Genomic DNA, 17,831 nt, shown 5'->3' with positions numbered 1-17,831 from the left:
TGGTATCCGCCCCCCCCCTCCCCATATCATTCATAAGATGCAGCCAGCCAAATGGTATGGTCAATAGATAGATAAAGCCCTGGACTTGGAATTAGGAAGACTTGAGTTAAAATCTGGCCTTCAAAACTTACTGTATGATCCTGGACAAGCCACTCTATTGCTGGAAACCTCAATATCCTCATCTGTAAAATGAAGATAATAAAAACACCTATCTCCAGTGGGACATTATGAAGATCAAATGAGATAATATTTGCAAGGTGTTCAGCACAGTGCCTAGAACATAGTAGCTTCTTAATAAATACATATTTCTTTTTCTTTTCTTTCCTTTCTTTTTCTTTTTTAAAACTCATACTTTCTGTCTTAAAATAAACACTAAGTATTGGTTCCAAGGTGGAAGAATGGTAAGGGTTAGGCAATTGAAGTCAAGTGACTTGCCCCAGAGTCACATAGCTAGGAAGATTTGAACCCAAGACCTCCCTTCTCTAGGTCTGGCTCCCTGTCCATTGAGCCACCTAGCTGCCCCTCCTTCCTTTCTTCATAAGACCTATAACATTGTTAAACATACTATAGTTGTTTAATAAAGCTTTATGAATAAATTTATTACTGATTATTCAAGTACTGTCAATACTGAAGAAGTTTTATACTCAGTGGTGCCTGGGAAAGCAAGGGTTACATTTTTCAGTGTGAGAATTTACACCTTGAAAATTAGCAAAGGCTATAAAACAGGATTTAATTTATTGGGATTTTTTTGGTTGTCTAGACTTAAGTGAAAGAGAAAATATTAATAATGCAAATTGAACTTAAAAGTGTGTCCATATACATTCTGGGTTCCCACCCATGTAGCCAGTTATTAAAAATTTTACCCCTGTTTATCCCACAACTTCTCTCTGATCATCATAAAGACATGTCCTACCAGATCTTGTCATGCACCTCCTTCCCCAGCTTCATCTGCCCTAGGGCTTGGGCCGCTGCCTGGCGTACTTCCAAGTTCCAATCATTCCACATCAGTTGGACCAACTTATGTTTCAAATCCTGCAAAGGCAAAATATCTCCCAGAATCAATGCAACCTCCTTGGGTACCCAAGACACAGTGCTAATGGGGAGTGACAGGTGATTAGATTTTATTCTAAATAAGGGAAGGGATATTATTATGGCAAACTATCACTTGTCTTCTTCCCAATTCTACAACAATGAGTACTTTTCTTTTTCGCATCTGTTTTTCAATCCTTGCCACTTGTGATAGAGACATGAGAGAGAGAGATTTTGCAGGACTTGTGGACCAAGATGCAGATCTGGAGATCTATCTCTAGGTGTCTGTCAAGAGAAGATTCCAAAGGAATGTCCCCAGTTGTTGGCAGTTTGAGCTGGCGGGGGGTGGGGGTGGGGGAGAGAAGGGCTTTTGAACTTTGTCTCTGACTGGGAGACACACACTCTCTCCCTGGAGGTTTGAAGCTGGCTGAAAGACTTTTGTGAGGCTGACTTGATTTTTTTTGTTTGTTTTCTCTGACTCTGAGCAGTTGAAGTTGACACTGAGAAGAGAAACTTAGCTTTTGGCGACTTGATCTCTGTGTCTGGCTCTGAGCAGTGGAAGCTGATCAGGGGAGAAGCTTTTGAGTTGGTGATCTATAAGAGAGTTGAGCTGGCCAGGAGAAAAGGAGAGACTTTGAACTTTGTTTCTTTCTGGGGTTAAGTTGAGAGACGTGGCTGATTTGTGAAGAAGAAGAAAGAAGATTTTGAACTGCTATTGTCCTCCATCTTTCTAACTGTCTAAGAGTCACACTCATGACTCCCCAAACCCTCATTTAGATTAGGGAAATTCCTCATCCCCCTTACCTCAGTTTCCCATCCTGTTATCCTAATAAACCCCTTGACTGAGAAAGCAACTAGAGTATCATTATAGTTCAACTCTGGAGGGAGGGAAGGAGCCAAAGGCTTCAAGAAGATCTGGGAGGTGAGGGAGGCAAAAGGGAGAGGTTGGTTAAAGGAGGGAGTGAGGGAAGAAGGGGATTAGGAAATAGATTGATCCATCAGCAATCAGCAGGAATCAATAGGCAAACCCCAGAGCAAACCCCAGGGCAAACCCCAGAATAAACCCTAAAGCAGTCCTCAGTGTACCAGCATCCCTGTGTATGGCATCCCTCCATCACAAATAAGCAGGTTCAGGTTCCCTCAGCAGTTCTCTCTAGTCACAGCCAGCCAGAGAACAACAGTCATTGCTGAAGAAACTGGTTCCCCTCAGTTTACCTTTTTCTATTTCAATCAGTAGTAGTTTCAGTCAGTTTACTATTTTATTTCACACTCAAGCAATGACATATTTGTAGATAATCAATCATATTCATTTACATACCAGTAAGAAGTATACAATAGGTGAAAATGTGAATGAAGAGATGCCTCAATTTTCTTTTCTAGTTCCCATACCTCAGAGTTACAGAGAAGGCTCTTAATTCATCTAAATCCTACCTGGTCCTGGTGTCACACACCTACTACAATCTTTAGGTCAAAGAGCTATAGACAAGCAGAAAGGGTTGTCTTGAGAAGTAGAAGGTCTTTTCTCCCTGGAGATCTTCAAGCAGACACTGGTGGACCACTTAATGAGGATATGATAGAAGGTGTTCTTGCTTGGCTATGGGTTGGAACAGAAGACCTCTATGATCTCTTGCAACTCTTAGATTCCATGATGCTCTGGTCAGTTCCTGAACTTCTGCATCCTGGTTATTCAACTATATTTGTGCCCACACCTCTAGACAGTGGAGTTTGAAAACAGGCTGAAGGAATAGTCAGGTGTTCAGGGCCATGGAAATGACAGGTATAATTTCAGGATCATCTTGGTATTCAAAATAGGTGAGAATAAACTGATTTGATTGGGCATATTATGGCAAATCTATTTAGAAAGCTGAAGATATTCCATAGGTAATGACATGTGGATGAAATACACTTGGGGGAAAAGGAAACCTAAGAAAGAAAGGGCCATTTCATGATACTAGGAAGATTTATCTAGGACAGATAGGAATGGTGGTTAGAGATCAGTCTTGCTGCCTGCCATGTTTGGCATGCCCTTTATATATTATCTCGATTCAGCTAGAATCTATCTAGGGGAGCTAGGTGGTACAGTGGATGGAATGTTGGATCTAGAGTCAAGAAGACTCATCTTCCTAAGTCCAAATCTGGCCTCAGACACTGATTAGCTGTGTATTTGCTTCAGTTCTTCATCAAGGAAATGAGAAAACACTCCAGTATCTATGACCCAAATGGAGTCACAAAGAGTCAGACACAGCTGAAGTAACACAGACAGATTTAGCATGGTTTAAGACCCAACTCTTCCATGAGGCCTTCCCTGTAAATACTGCAAACTGAGCCAATGGAAGTTTTTTCAAGCAGGAAAGTAACTGGACTCCAATGTTCCATAGGACCATGTTGGGTCCTAAGAAATCTCTCTTTTCTAAATTCCAATTATACTTAAATTAAGTACTATGTAGCTTAGCTTCTGTTTACTAAGTGTCATCTCATTAATTAGACTATGCTCTTCAGGAGTGGAGGAATTAGAGCTGAAAGGAAAAATGTTTTATTTTTTATTGTATTTTTTTACTCAATGTTTTATTATTTTGATTATGAACCAAGGATCACATATAATCCTCTAAATAAGTAACTACAATTATAATTTTTAGAAAGACCTAGTTATTACACTGTATATAAGATATCAATTATAATAATAGAATAGTAACCATAGTATTAGAAAGGATACAGTTTGGCATATTAGAATATTATAGCAACCAAATATATTAAGAGCTTCTTTTGGAGGAATAAAAACTTTTGATCTGTGTAGTTATCTTATAGAAGCTGAAATCCATGCAGAAGGAACTGGGTTCATTGGGAGTAGAGAGTGTACGGCTGGCATGATAACATGATATGAAAACAATCTTGTTTTTTCCCAGGTATTGCTTCATCCTTTAAAGATTTATGCTACTATAGGCTCCCCAGAGTATTGTGGCCAAGAAAGGTAACTATGACCCTAAACATTATGAAGGTTAACCTTATACTGAACTTTTAGGACTTCACAGCAAATGTTCCAAACCCTTGTAATCAAACACCATTGCATGTTTCTTAACATCCTCTGTATGTTCTGCTGTGTTAATGACTTAAGCTAATTAGTAGTAAAAAAAAAAACCCTACAAAACATACTTATCACAAATTGGGTATGATAGCACAATTAAAGTTTGGATCTTCAGTTCAAAATTATGGCTCAGGAATTTCTTTATTTCAACCATAGCATCCTTTTGGTTGTTGTTGCTTCAAACCCTTATCTTTTGTCTTAGAATTAATTGATTCTAAGGCAGAAGAGCAGTAAGGACTAGGAAAGGGGGGTTAAGTGACTTCCCCAAAGTCAGACAACTAGGAAATATCTGAGGCCAAATATGAACCCAAGACTTCTGGGCCTGGCTCTCTGTCCACTTAGCCACCTAGTTGCCCCTGTTCTTTTGTTTTTTAATTTAGTTCTACATTAGCTTCTTCCCTTCTTCCTCTCCCTCTTCCCCACTCATTGAGAAGGCAAGAAAAATAAAACTAATTGCCAATATGTATCATCCTGGAAAACAAATATCCACATTAATCATGGTTGATTTCTAGGGGCTATAGCAAAAGGGCATTCTTTCTTGTCTCAGAAAGGGGTGTACTCTATCGCAAATATTAATGATGCTCGATTGCAAATATTAATAATATGGAAATAGGTCTTGATCAATGATACATGTAAAACCCAGTGGAATTGCTCATTGGTTATAATAGAGGAGAGGGAGAAGGGGAGGGAAAGAGTATGAATCATGGAATCATGGGAAAATATTCTAAATTAATTAATGAATTAAATTTAAATTTAAAAAAGGGGGGTATATTTTTTGCTAAAATAAAGCTTTGATATGAAGCATAGGAATCACCTTTCTCAACCCAAGGAAGCATCTCCTATACTTCTTTATACTAGAAGGACCATGCCAAACCCTTCTAAAATTAATCACTGTCCAGTTAATTGATTAGGCATGCAATACATACATACATATATATATATATATACATATATATATATATTTAAAGGAATTCAAAATCAGGTAGCAGAATCAGTAGTCAAAGTCATAGAAGCCCATAGAGGCATTTGAACACAATTTTGATTGGGGGTTGGACATAATTGTGCTTTGAGTCTCTCTATACCTGGCTTATGCCTGATGTACATCCATGAGTTGTGACTAGGGAATGGCATTTGGTTGTTTTCTGATCAGTTTGGCAGGGAATTTGTCCTAGAAACTAACTGCTTCTCTTTCCTTGAGAGATGACCATTTCTCTTTTGGTTTTGATTTTGGCAACCTTAAGCAGGAATCAGTGGTACTAGGAGAGAGAGGTCTATTTGGAAAGTATGATAGAGTAGGAGTGGGGAATTTAACAGCAGCAGAAAGAATTTACCTGGTTGACCCTCCTCCCAGTGATCCGGGAGAGAGCTTTGCAGGCCACAATTCGGACTTCCCACTGGCAGCTGTTCAGCTCAACAGCAAGGAGGGTATGTATCAGGCTCTGAGGAGATGTAAGACATAGTTTAGTGGTTTCTTTGCACCTTTGTGCAATGGAATAGAACCTTAGAAGATCCACCATAATGTGCATTCAGCATCTGGATCACAAAATGTAGGGTGTCTTTCTCCCAGCAGGGGAAAGGTAAGATTTCTACTTCTCCATCATAATTAGCCAACTTGGGTTCCATTAAATCTGGAGAGGAGCCTAGTTCTATCCAATTTTAACAGAAAACTCCTAGGCTGCTTTTTGACCTTAAACATGAACTCATTTTCCCCTTCTTTTTCTTTCTATATTGATTAATACATATTACATATGTTTCAATCACATTGTGATGTCTTTCATATTTTACAATGAGAGATTTGAAATTTTCTTCTATATTTTCATTCTTTTGAATATTTTATAATTTCCTGATGTCTTATGAATTCATTAACTTCCATTTGTCTGGTTCTAATTTTTAAGGAGTTATTTTCTTTGAGGCTTTGTCTTCCCTTTCTTAGGGAGTTCTTTTCCTATTTGAGGCATTGTTTTTCCTTCTTTTAGAGAACTGTTTTCTTTAGTAAGCTTTTGTTCTACACTGTTGATTTTTCCTATTTTTCCTTTTTTTAATTTTTCATCTAAGTTTCTTATTATTTATTTTTCTATCCTTTGGGGGAACTCAATTCTTTCATATTTTTCTTTGAGGCTTCATACATTTTCATTTTTTGAATTGCAATATTCTTCTAAGCTTGTATTTTAATTATCTCTTGTTGAGATATTTTCCTAGCACCAGGTTTTCTCTCTCTCTCTTTCTTTTGCTATTTTAGGGTTATTCATATTTTCTAAGTCACCATTGCTTATATGCCCAAGTCAGTGATATATATTCTAAGTCAGATGTAAATTCCTTGTCTATACAAACTACAAAAAGTCCAGAGCCCCAAGTGATATTATGGTGGAGAAATTACTTAGAGAAAATATCTTCCTTTTTTTTTTTAAACTCTTACCTTCTGTCTTAGTATCAATTCTAAGACAGATGAGCAGCAAGGGCTAGGTAATGGAGAGTAACAACTTGCCCATAGCCATATAGTTAGGAAGTATCTGAGGCCAACTTTGGACCCATATGCTCTCAATTATATGCCTGGCACTCTGTCCACTGTGCTATTTAGTTGCCCCTAGAAAAAGTATTGCTAAGGGCAGAGGATCTTTTCATGGTGGTCTTTCTCTCTAGGCATAGGTAGCAAAAGTACAGAAGTAAATACACCAGAGTGTTGTGAGGCTCAAATAAGATAATAGATAGGAAGGTTTGCAAACTTTAATGCATTATGTAAGTGCCAATTATTATTATTAGCCTACAGTCACCAGATTTCAAGTATAATGATGACCTTATTCCTTGAACCTCTTAATGTACTCCTATGGAGTTCAAACAACATTTACAGAGCAATACAGAAGTGTGCTGGCAAATGTTTAACAACAGAGCTCCCAGGCTAACCCACACATATACACACAGACCCATTCTTTTAATAAACTGTATTATTTTATTTAATAATTAAAATATATTTAATAATGTTTTATTTAATTTATATACTTTTAAATTTTTGTTACTGATTTTTAGCATTTAAAAACATTTTTAAGTTCCATATTCTCTCCCTGCAGTCTCTCCCTGACCCATTGAGAAGGCAAGCAATATGTTAATCTGTATTATCAACATTTCCTTGAGGTTGTACAATCAACAAAATCAAATTTGAGTTTTCTGAAGTGTAAAAATTCACCTCTGAATAGAAAACAATTTTAGGGATACCATCAAAGTCACTGTCTGGTCTGTTCTCTGTGAGTGAGCAATCAGAGAAGCCCATAAACACAGAGGAGAGTCATATCCAGAGACCTTGATTGCCAGATATGCAACCACATAAACCTCACTTGGCTCTTGCTTTGCTATATTCTCACACACAACTCCCTGCATCTCATGGAATATGAAGTCTATTCTCCAGGGCATACATTAACTTTGATCCTATTTCCTGCTTCCTTTGAGTGGCAGTTGTTTATGGTATCATTTACCTTTGCTGAGTTTATTTAATGAAAATACTAACAGCACAAAGTCCACAAAAACCAGAATTGTATCCAAGGTTTCCCAAATTCTAGTTCAATATCCTTTCCATCACAGTACATGGCCTTTGGCTAATTATTTTTATGGAAAATATGGGGATCAGTAGGATGAATGGCAGCACAGTTATGTGGCTTCAGAGTGGTTTGAATTTTTGATCTCTAAATATATTATTAATGGTTCAATTCAGCTTAGAAGAATATCACCCATAGAGTGCCTTAGGGATCAATAATTGACTTTCTGCCATGTGATTTTAGCACCCAACTGAGCCCCTTGGGATATGTGGCTTTACTATCGTCTTCTTTAAGCCTATAGAAATGCAGCTTATCACTGAGTTTGTTATCCAGGAAGAGAATTTCATAAAATGGGTGCAATATCTGGACTGCCAACCAACTCAAACTTTACTAGTTACTCCTTTTCTAAGACTGTTGTATCCCTGTTGGTAACCTGTGGGAACTCAGCTTTCTAATCAGGTTGCCTATTGCCTAACCTATGAGGCAGCAGTAAACTAAAGCAGTTTTGATTAGCTGCTTCATGGCTTGGTCTGAATTTCATTTAAGAAATGAAATAGAATATTGCTTAAAATGTTCCAAGTATGAAACTTGCAATCTATATACCTAGTTTGGAACCCCCATTCCATCTGTAGATTCTACTCTTTCAATTCACTTCTAACTGCATTAATAGACTTCGAGACAACATTTTTTTTAAATTTTTAAACATTATTTTATTTCGTCGTTTCCATACATTATTCACTGGAAACATAGATCATTTTCTTTTCCTCCCCCCCCCCCCCCCCCCCCGCCTTTCCCTCTCCCATAGCCGACGCATGATTCCACTGGTTATCACATGTGTTCTTGACTCGAACGCATTTCCCTGTTGTTGGAATTTGCATTATAGTGTTCATTTAGAGTCTCTCCTCAGTCTTATCCCCTCCAACCCTGTAGTCAAGCAGTTGCTTTTCATCGGTGTTTTTACTCCCACAGTTTATCCTCTGCTTGTGGGTAGTATTTTTTAGATCCCTGCAGATTGTTCAGGGACATTGCATTGACACTAATGGAGAAGTCCATCACCTACGATTGTACCACAATGTATCAGTCTCTGTGTACAATGTTTTTTTGGTTCTGCTCCTTTCGCTCTGCATCACTTCCTGGAGGTTGTTCCAGTCTCCATGGAATTCCTCCACTTTATTATTCCTTTTAGCACAATAGTATTCCATCACCAACATATACCACAATTTGTTCAGCCATTCCCCAATTGACGGACATCCCCTCGTTTTCCAATTTTTGGCCACTACAAAGAGTACAGCTATGAATATTCTTGTACAAGTCTTTTTCCTTATTATCTCTTTGGGGTACAAACCCAGCAGTGCTATAGCTGGATCAAAGGGCAGACAGTCTTTTATCGCCCTTTGGGCATAGTTCCAAATTGCCTTCCAGAATGGTTGGATCAATTCACAACTCCACCAGCAATGAATTAATGTCCCCACTTTGCCACATCCCCTCCAGCATTCATTACTTTCCATAGCTGTTATGTTAGCCAATCTGCTAGGTGTGAGGTGATACCTCAGAGTTGTTTTGATTTGCATCTCTCTGATTATAAGAGATGTAGAGCACTTTTTCATGTGCTTATTAATAGTTTTGATTTCTTTGGCTGCGAACTGCCTGTTCATGTCCCTTGCCCATTTGTCAATTGGAGAATGGCTTGATTTTTTGTACAATTGATTTAGATCTTTATAAATTTGAGTAATTAAACCTTTGTCAGAGGTTTTTATGAAGATTGTTTCCCAATTTGTTGCTACCCTTCTGATTTTGGTTACATTGGTTTTGTTTGTACAAAAACTTTTTAATTTGATGTAATCCAGATTATTTATTTTGTATTTTGTAACTCTTTCTAATTCTTGCTTGGTTTTGAAGTCTTTTCCCTTCCCAAAGGTCTGACATGTATACTATTCTGTGTTCGCCTAATTTTCTTATAGTTTCCTTCTTTATGTACAAGTCATTCACCCATTTTGAATTTATCTTGGTGTAAGGTGTGAGGTGTTGATCTAAACCTAATCTTTCCCACACTGTCCTCCAATTTTCCCAGCAGTTTTTATGAAATAGTGGATTTTTGTCCCCAAAGTTGGGATCTTTGGGTTTGTCATATACTGTCTTGCTGAGGTGGCTTGCCCCCAGTCTATTCCACTGATCCTCTTTTCTGTCTCTTAGCCAGTACCAACTTGTTTTGATGACCGCTGCTTTATAATATAGTCTGAGATCTGGGACTGCAAGCCACCTCCTTCCTTTGTATTTTTTTCATTATTTCCCTGGATATCCTTGATCTTTTGTTCTTCCAAATGAACTTTGTTATGGTTTTTTCTAAATCAGTAAAAAAATTTTTTGGAAGTTCCATGGGTATGGCACTAAATAGATAGATGAGTTTGGGTAGGATGGTCATTTTTATTATATTGGCTCGTCCTACCCATGAGCAGTTAATGTTCTTCCAATTGTTCAAGTCTAGTTTTAGTTGTGTGGAAAGTGTTTTGTAGTTGGGTTCATATAGATCCTGTGTTTGTCTCGGGAGATAGATTCCTAAGTATTTTATTTTGTCTAAGGTAATTTTGAATGGGATTTCTCTTTCTAGTTCTTGCTGCTGAGCTGTGTTGGAATTATATAGAAATGCTGATGACTTATGTGGGTTTATTTTGTATACTGCAACTTTGCTAACGTTGTTGATTATTTCAATTAGCTTTTTGGTTGAATCTCTAGGATTCTTTAAGTAGACCATCATGTCATCTGCAAAGAGCGATAATTTGGTCTCCTCCTTGCCTATTTTAATGCCTTCAATTTCTTTTTCTTCTCTAATTGCTACTGCTAGTGTTTCTAATACAATGTCAAATAATAGAGGTGATAATGGGCATCCTTGTTTCACTCCTGATCTTAATGGGAATGGATTTAGTTTATCCCCATTGCAGATGATATTAGTTGATGGTTTTAGATATATACTGTTTATTATTTTTAGGAACGACCCTTCTATTCCTATGCTTTCTAGTGTTTTTAGTAGGAATGGGTGTTGTATTTTATCAAAGGCTTTTTCTGCATCTATTGAGATAATCATGTAGTTCTTGTTGGTTTGCTTGTTGATGTGGTCAATTATGTGGATAGTTTTCCTAATGTTGAACCAGCCCTGCATCCCTGATATAAATCCTACTTGATCGAGACAACATTTTGTGATACAATAGTTGATTGTATGAAGAAAAAAAGTAAAAAGATAACTACTAGACCAAATGTTCCTCTAGAGAGATATTTATCTCCAGCCACTCCTAGCTTTCTTTCTGGATGCCTCCTGATCTTTTGGTGCAAAAGGATTGGATCCCAACCACACATATGTGAAGATTCTGAAAAGATATTGTAGGAAGGAAGGTGTGTACTACCTATCTCAAACTTGACTACAAGATTGGCAAGGTCAGAGTGAAGAAGAAAGAGAGTGAAAAGAGAAAGTAACAATGTATAGATAGCATCCTTTTATCCTATCATATTATTTCTTCTCCATGACAAATGAGAGTTCACCAAGACCCACCAGGGGAGTGAGAGAGGGGCAATTTCCTTCTCATATCTGATTGATAAGGTATTGCTCTACCAGGCTCCTTCCATCTCTGTAAAGCAGCTCCCCAAGCCTAGGCTAGAACTCAAAGTAAATATTTTCTGGCTATAACAATTTAATGATAAAAAAAAAACCCTTACCATCTGCCCTAGAATCAATATTGTGTATTTATTCTAAGGCAGAAGAGTGGTAAGAGCTAGGCAATGGGGGTTAAGTGATTTGCCCAAGGTCACACAGCTAGGAAGTGTCTGAGGCTTAATTTGAACCCAGGAGCTCCCATCTCTGGGCCTGGCTCTCTATCTACTGAGCTACCTACCTGCCCCCAAATTAATGATTTAAAAAAATTGATACTTTGAATAAATGCATAGACAGGATATTTATCAAACTTCCAGATGGTACAAAGTTAGGAAGGATACTTTAAGATCTTGACAGGAAATATACAGGAAGTCAACAAATACCCACTGGCTGACAAAGTCACAGTGTGGGAGATGGAGGCTGCAAGGCAGCCCCCTGAAAATGAGGCCCCCACTGATCTCCCGCTGTGACTTTTCTCTCTCTCCAACTTCCCTTACTAATGGACTTGTTACGCTTATTGTTTCTTCCCCAATACAGGAGAAATAATATGAGAGCAAATACTCAGAGGATTAACACATATATATCCCACTTTAATCCCTCTAGATTATTACCCTAAAAAGATTATGTTCACAGAATTAAAGCCTAAAGATCATTACCCATTACCCCTCCTTTCTCTCTCAAGCAGAGATATACTTCAGGGCCCCACAATCAACACTGGACAAATGCTTGAGCACTATAATAAGTCTTTCTCTACAGTTAACATACTCCAATGAATTTGTTGGTGGACAGAAACCAGGCAACATTGCCAGACACTTTAAAATAACACAAGAAAAACAGAACTTGTAAATTGAAGAAAACCCCAAATCTGGTCTGCTTTATGTTACCTTTTAACCCTGTACTTAGATATGAAATGTTTTGTTATTCATCTCCTAAGTAATTGTGATTTATTGTGAAAGCTGATCAAAAGCATAATGATCCCTCCAGAAGATCAGGGGTACTAACTTCCAAACTACCCTATCCATGTCATTCATTTCCATCACAAAGTTTCTGTTGTAGCAACATGGTAAATGCTCACAGAATCCTTTGTTGTAGTAACACCATAAGATTGTTGATTAAATGATTTGTTAATGTGTGACATATCCAATTAAATGTAGATCATGTATGTAAAAAATTGATTGTGTGCCAAAGAACTATGTACTTACTAACCTATATAATAAATGAACCTCCATGCCATGGCAAAACACTATGTGACACCTACGCATGTGGGGCTGAACACATAGTGCTTTTCATTCCATTATTAAACTGAAATCGTCATACCTAGACAGAGTAAGCCCAAATCCTCAGAGAGACCGCTGGACGGATCTCAAAAGAAATAGCCTAAATGCATATAAGATGAAATTTAATAGGAGTGAATATAGAAATTATAAGAACAAAACTTTATACTTAGGTTAAAAAAATCAACTTCATTGATGATAAGGGAAGCGTAACTAGATTCATCTGAAATAAAGACCTGGGGGTGTTAGTATCTATAAAGTAAGTATGAGTCAATGTGTTATAGCAGTGAAGAAAGCAAATACAATATTAATCAGCCTTAAGAGAGGCATAATAATAAGGGACAAAGCAATGACAATCCTGCTATAGTCTGTTCTGGAGTATCATGTTCACTTGAGAACACCACATTTAAAGAAAAACATGATGGGGGTGGGGACGGCAGCCGGATGACTCAGTGGATAGAGAGCCAGCCCTAGAGATAGAAGGTCCTGGACTCAAATCTGACCACAGACACTTCCTAGCTGTGTGACCCTGGCCAAGGCACTTAACCCCCATTGCCTAGCTCTTCCCATTCATTTTTCTGCCTTATAATCAAAACACATTATTGAATCTAAGATGGAAGTTTAGGGTTTAAAAAAAAAAGAAAAACTTCCTAACAATTAGAGCCATTCAAAAGTACAATGGGCTGTCTCTGCAGCAACTGGGTTCCCCCTCCTTAGAGCTCTTCAAGTAAAGATTCGATGACTACTCTCTGAACATGGTGTTGAAGAGATCCTCATTCAGGAATTGCTTTGGACTAGATAGAACTTTGAGCCTTCTAATGCTGAGATTCCATGATTTCTGTGAACTCTTCAGAATCCGACTATGGTTACCTACAGACTCTTTGATCTTTTGCTTGAATTTCTAGTGTCCCCAAATTCTGATTTGTCTTGACTTCTGGAAACTGAAGGCTCCATCATTCTCAGCTTCCCTGCCTTGAGTGTAATCACCATTAACTTTCCCAAATTCCAACCTAGCTACTGTCCAAACTTTGGTGTGATAGTATCAGCTCATAAAGGTGCCATGAACAATTAGGCATGGGATAAATCCTGATGTTTTTGGAAGGCTATGAATAGCCTTTTTCAGTGGTGAAGTATTGATATAGATAGACTGTGGATTTCGCCCCAAGAAGGTAGCTCAATAGGAAAAGGAGCAAGCTCAATGATAATTTGGTTATGAGTAGATTCAGTTTCTGTTTTGGCATGACTCTGTATCCCTTTAGAATAAGCACCTAAAAATTGGAATGGATGTTTGTATAAAAATATTTATAGCTGCGCTTTTTGTGGTAGCAAAAAATTGGAAAATGAGGGGGTGTCCCTCGATTGGGGAATGGCTGAATAAATTGTGGTATCTGTTGGTGATGGAATACTATTGTGCTGAAAGGAATAATGAACTGGATGATTTCAGAAAGAGCTGGAAAGACCTCCATGAACTGATGCAGAGCAAAATAAGCAGAACCAGGAGAACATTGTACACAGCAACTGAAATACTGTGGGATAATCAAATGTCAAATAGACTTTGCTACAAGCTGCAAAACAATGATCCAGGACAATTCTGAGGGACTTACAAAAAGAATGCTATCCACATATCCACAAAAACTGCTGTTGTAGAAATGCAGGTGAAAATATAGTATTTATCGCTTGTTTATTTGGGTATATGTTTTGGGGTTTTAGTTTTATAAAATTATTCATTTACAAAAATGAATAAGATGTAAATAGGTTGTGAGTGATAGTACATGTAATAATTGCTTGTCAACTTTGGGAGGGTGGAAGTGAATCATGTAACCATGGAAAACTTATGTGTAAATTTATTACTGGAATAAAATAAAGAAAAAAGATTTTTAATAGAATAAGCACCTACCGTCTTATCACAGAGATGGCTTAGTAGGATACAGGCTTGTTCTTGAGTTTCTTTATCCTTTTTGTGGAATAGTTGGCGGAGAATCCTCTTCACTACAGGAAAAGAAGCAATTCCATCCAGAGCCAGGCATTGGGCTGCTGCCCAGCTGTCAGCATCATTACCTATCAGGATGGAGTTGCAGGGAAAGTAGAAGCAGTAAAAAGTAATTAGAACCAGAAACAGCTGGGTAGCTCAGTGGTTGAGAGCCAGGCCTAGAGATGGGAGGTCCTGGGTTCAAATCTGGTCTCAGATACTTCCTAACTATGTGACCCTAAGCAAGTCACTTAACTCCCATTACCTAACCCTTACTACTCTTCTGTCTTGGAACCAATACATAGCATTGGTTCTAAGATGGAGGTAAGAGTTTTAAAAAAAAAAAAGTAATTAGAACTAATTTCTAGATTGCCTCTAGGGACAACAGCCTGAGAGTGATCCCTCTTGGATAGTGACAGCCTAAGCCTTGCCCTTCAACTCTCTGAACCCCACAAACCATGCCTTTGTGGGGTCTCATTTTAGACAGGAGACCCAGGTGACTTAGGTGAGGATAAGAAGGAATAAGTTCTCCTTAAAGCATTTGTGCAGCTTAAATAAGCCGCAATAATCGAGGGTTTTCAAAGAGAGTTCACACTCTTACTCGCTGCCTTCCTCCCACCCCAAATATTTTGAGCAAAATCCAGCAAACCCTAGGATAGTACTTAATGTCTGTCATATAGAAGGCCTCAATAAAGGTCTTAGTGAGTGATTGATTTGATAGGAATTTTCCCTAAAGGCCAAAAGTTATTGGGGGAAAGAGTATAGGAGATATTGATGGTAGGATAGATATCTGCAAAAAAAAAAAAAAAGGGAAAAAATGGTTTCCTGAGACAATCCCAGCTACAGCCCACTTGTCTACTTTGGTGATTGCCCATCAGTCTTTCTGCAATCATGATCCTCCAGAACAGAGAAAAGCTCTCTGATGACGCCCTACGAGTGAGGGTACCTGCTTTGACAAAGTTCCTTGAAGAGGTCTGATTTTCAGACTTCTCCTCCTATGCCAGGACCTAGAATAGCTTCATTTCCTGATGGTCTGAAGATACTTAACCTCTCTTACTCAACTGAGCCCTACCTTCTGACAGATAATGTTGCTTGACTTTTAGGGGGATGAAGAAAGTGCCTTACATCTCTGCTTAATAACCTTGTCACCATCTGCTTAATTATAATTTTTTTTCTTTTAAGAATGAAAATGGGGGGCAGCTGGGTAGCTCAGTGGATTGAGAGCAAGGCCTAGAGATGGGAGGTCCTAGGTTCAAATCTGGCCTTGGACACTTCCTAGCTGTGTGACCCTGGGCAAGTCACTTAACCCCCATTGCCTAGCCCTTACCACTCTTCTGCCTTGGTGCCAATACATAGTACTGACTCCAAGACGGAAGGTAAGGGTTTTAAAAAAATTTAAAAAATAAATTAAAAAAAAAAAGAATGAAAATGGATCCCTATTTAATCATTCTTGCCAGCAAGAAGCCTGACTATTTGGACCATGAGATAATTGTCCCAGTGTACCAGAATTGTAGGCATGATAGGTAGGAAGAAACGATGACTCCTGGTGTGCTCTTTATAAACCCAAACCTCTAGAGTGATAGTGAATTTTCCGGAGGGGAATGATGGAGAATAAAATATTAGAGAAGGCTGTTGGAAAATAATCGCCCTTCAATATCCCCAGGTTAGGAAGAACAGGGATAGCTTGTAAGTCCCTCACCCTGCTTCAGGGCATCCTGCATGATTTCTTGGGCTTGCTGGTCATGTGCTTGGATGGAGTAGTAAAACAGAGCGGCTGCTACGCGTACACTGAATTTCTTATCCGTTAATGCTTTCTTGAGGAGAGGCTGTAGTTCCTTTGGTAGCTCCTCAACAGGTGGCTCTTCTACAAAATTTTCATCCTCTGCCAACACAACAGAGGAAAGTCAGAATCCTTCCTTCTCACACCCTCATCCCATATTAGAGGTAAATTGAAAAGTTTCCTCCTAGGGTGGACCAAATTAAAATGTAATTGGGAAAATCTAACAAAATACATAAAAAAGATAATACCACATTGATAATGTGTTCATTTGTGATTTTCTAAGTCAACATACACCCCATAGGGAATATTTTCATAGGGAATATTTCTATTTGAGTTTGACACCACTTTAAAGAATATGTTGATTCTGAAGTATGATTGGGGCAGTTGTGGGTCAAAAAATACTTAACAACTAGTTCTCTGAAAGCAGTAAAGCACAGTTTTAAATTTAAACTGCATTATTAACATTTATTCCATAACTATAAGTCTAAACAATCAACAAAACAGTAAGTCAAGCCTTGACTGGTAGCTTGCATATTGACAAAGTATGAATGTTCACTCTGAAAATTTAGCAATCAGCTTTTAAAAGTTGGTTTAACCTGGCTCTAGCACACACCCTGGACTTTGGGCAAGTCACCTTTATCTTTCTGGGGCTTTGATTTCTTATCTGTAAAATAAAAGCTTAGAGCATGATGACCTCCAAGTCACTTCCATCTTTTCCTGTGGTCCAGGGCAGGTATTTTATGTTCACTTATTCAACAAATATTTTAGGCACCTGTTTACATAGTGTGAATAGTGAAGATATCTCTAGATAGTCATGAGACTAGAGAAAGGACCAAATGAGAAAGGGCTCCAAGTCAAAGACCCTCTAGTGGAAAATTGTTTAATGTGTTGCTATAGAACTATTGTTAGTACTCTTGTTGATCAATTACCTAAGTTATTTCCGACACAAGAAAAGGCAGGAAAATACAAGAAAAGATGGGAAAGTCTTCTATCAAAAGGTCAGCATCAAGAGCTATGGGAACAGAACCCCCAGGCTGCATTTTATAGAAAAAGTTAATAGGAAATGCTACAAGGAACTGAGAATTTCAGTTTTGGTCAGGCTGTGAAGATGGGAAAATATAATTAGGGATTTCATAGATTGTACTATGTGTTGTTTCCCAAGACAATTGACAGCTATGTACCTATGTTAAAAATGCTTTAGGAGGAGGAAGGAGGACTAGAGGAATTTGAAGGTCTCAGGAAAAATGAGCATTTTTCTCCCTCTAGAAGTTATTTTATGCACTTTGTATTTACTTATGTGCATATTGTATTCTCCTCCTCCTCCTCAGTAGAATATAAGCTCCTTGAGAGCAGATACTGCTCCTTTTTTGTCTTTGTGTCCATCACAGGCTTGTTCAATTAATATGTGGTTTGGGGCTGTGGTTGTTGTTGTTGTTTTTTGGGGGGGGAATAACCCAGCTGCACAAAATGAATTAATGTTTTAAGATAAAAACAAAGGGAGGAGAAAAAAATGCTGAAGGTACAGAG

At 38.1% G+C, this 17,831-nt stretch overlaps 1 protein-coding gene across 5 annotated transcripts in view; it reads right to left on the bottom strand.

The window, feature by feature from the left end:
- HEATR4 (HEAT repeat containing 4) overlaps positions 1-17,831 on the bottom strand; it is a 105,956-nt gene that overhangs the window by 44,639 nt on the left and 43,486 nt on the right. For all 5 annotated transcript variants that reach the window (XM_007472863.3, XM_056810696.1, XM_007472868.3 and 2 more), the window contains 4 exons: positions 16,224-16,406; positions 14,453-14,613; positions 5,443-5,550; positions 914-1,032 (listed from right to left, as the gene is read on the bottom strand). In XM_007472863.3, coding sequence (XP_007472925.1) covers positions 914-1,032; positions 5,443-5,550; positions 14,453-14,613; positions 16,224-16,406 — 571 coding nt within the window. The remainder of the gene's footprint in view (positions 1-913; positions 1,033-5,442; positions 5,551-14,452; positions 14,614-16,223; positions 16,407-17,831) is intronic.

Source organism: Monodelphis domestica, chromosome 1 (genome assembly GCF_027887165.1).
Source record: "Monodelphis domestica isolate mMonDom1 chromosome 1, mMonDom1.pri, whole genome shotgun sequence".
NCBI lineage: Eukaryota > Metazoa > Chordata > Mammalia > Didelphimorphia > Didelphidae > Monodelphis > Monodelphis domestica.
The sequence above is the reverse complement of the archived record's forward strand: the minus strand, read 5'-3'. Positions and strand labels throughout refer to the sequence as shown.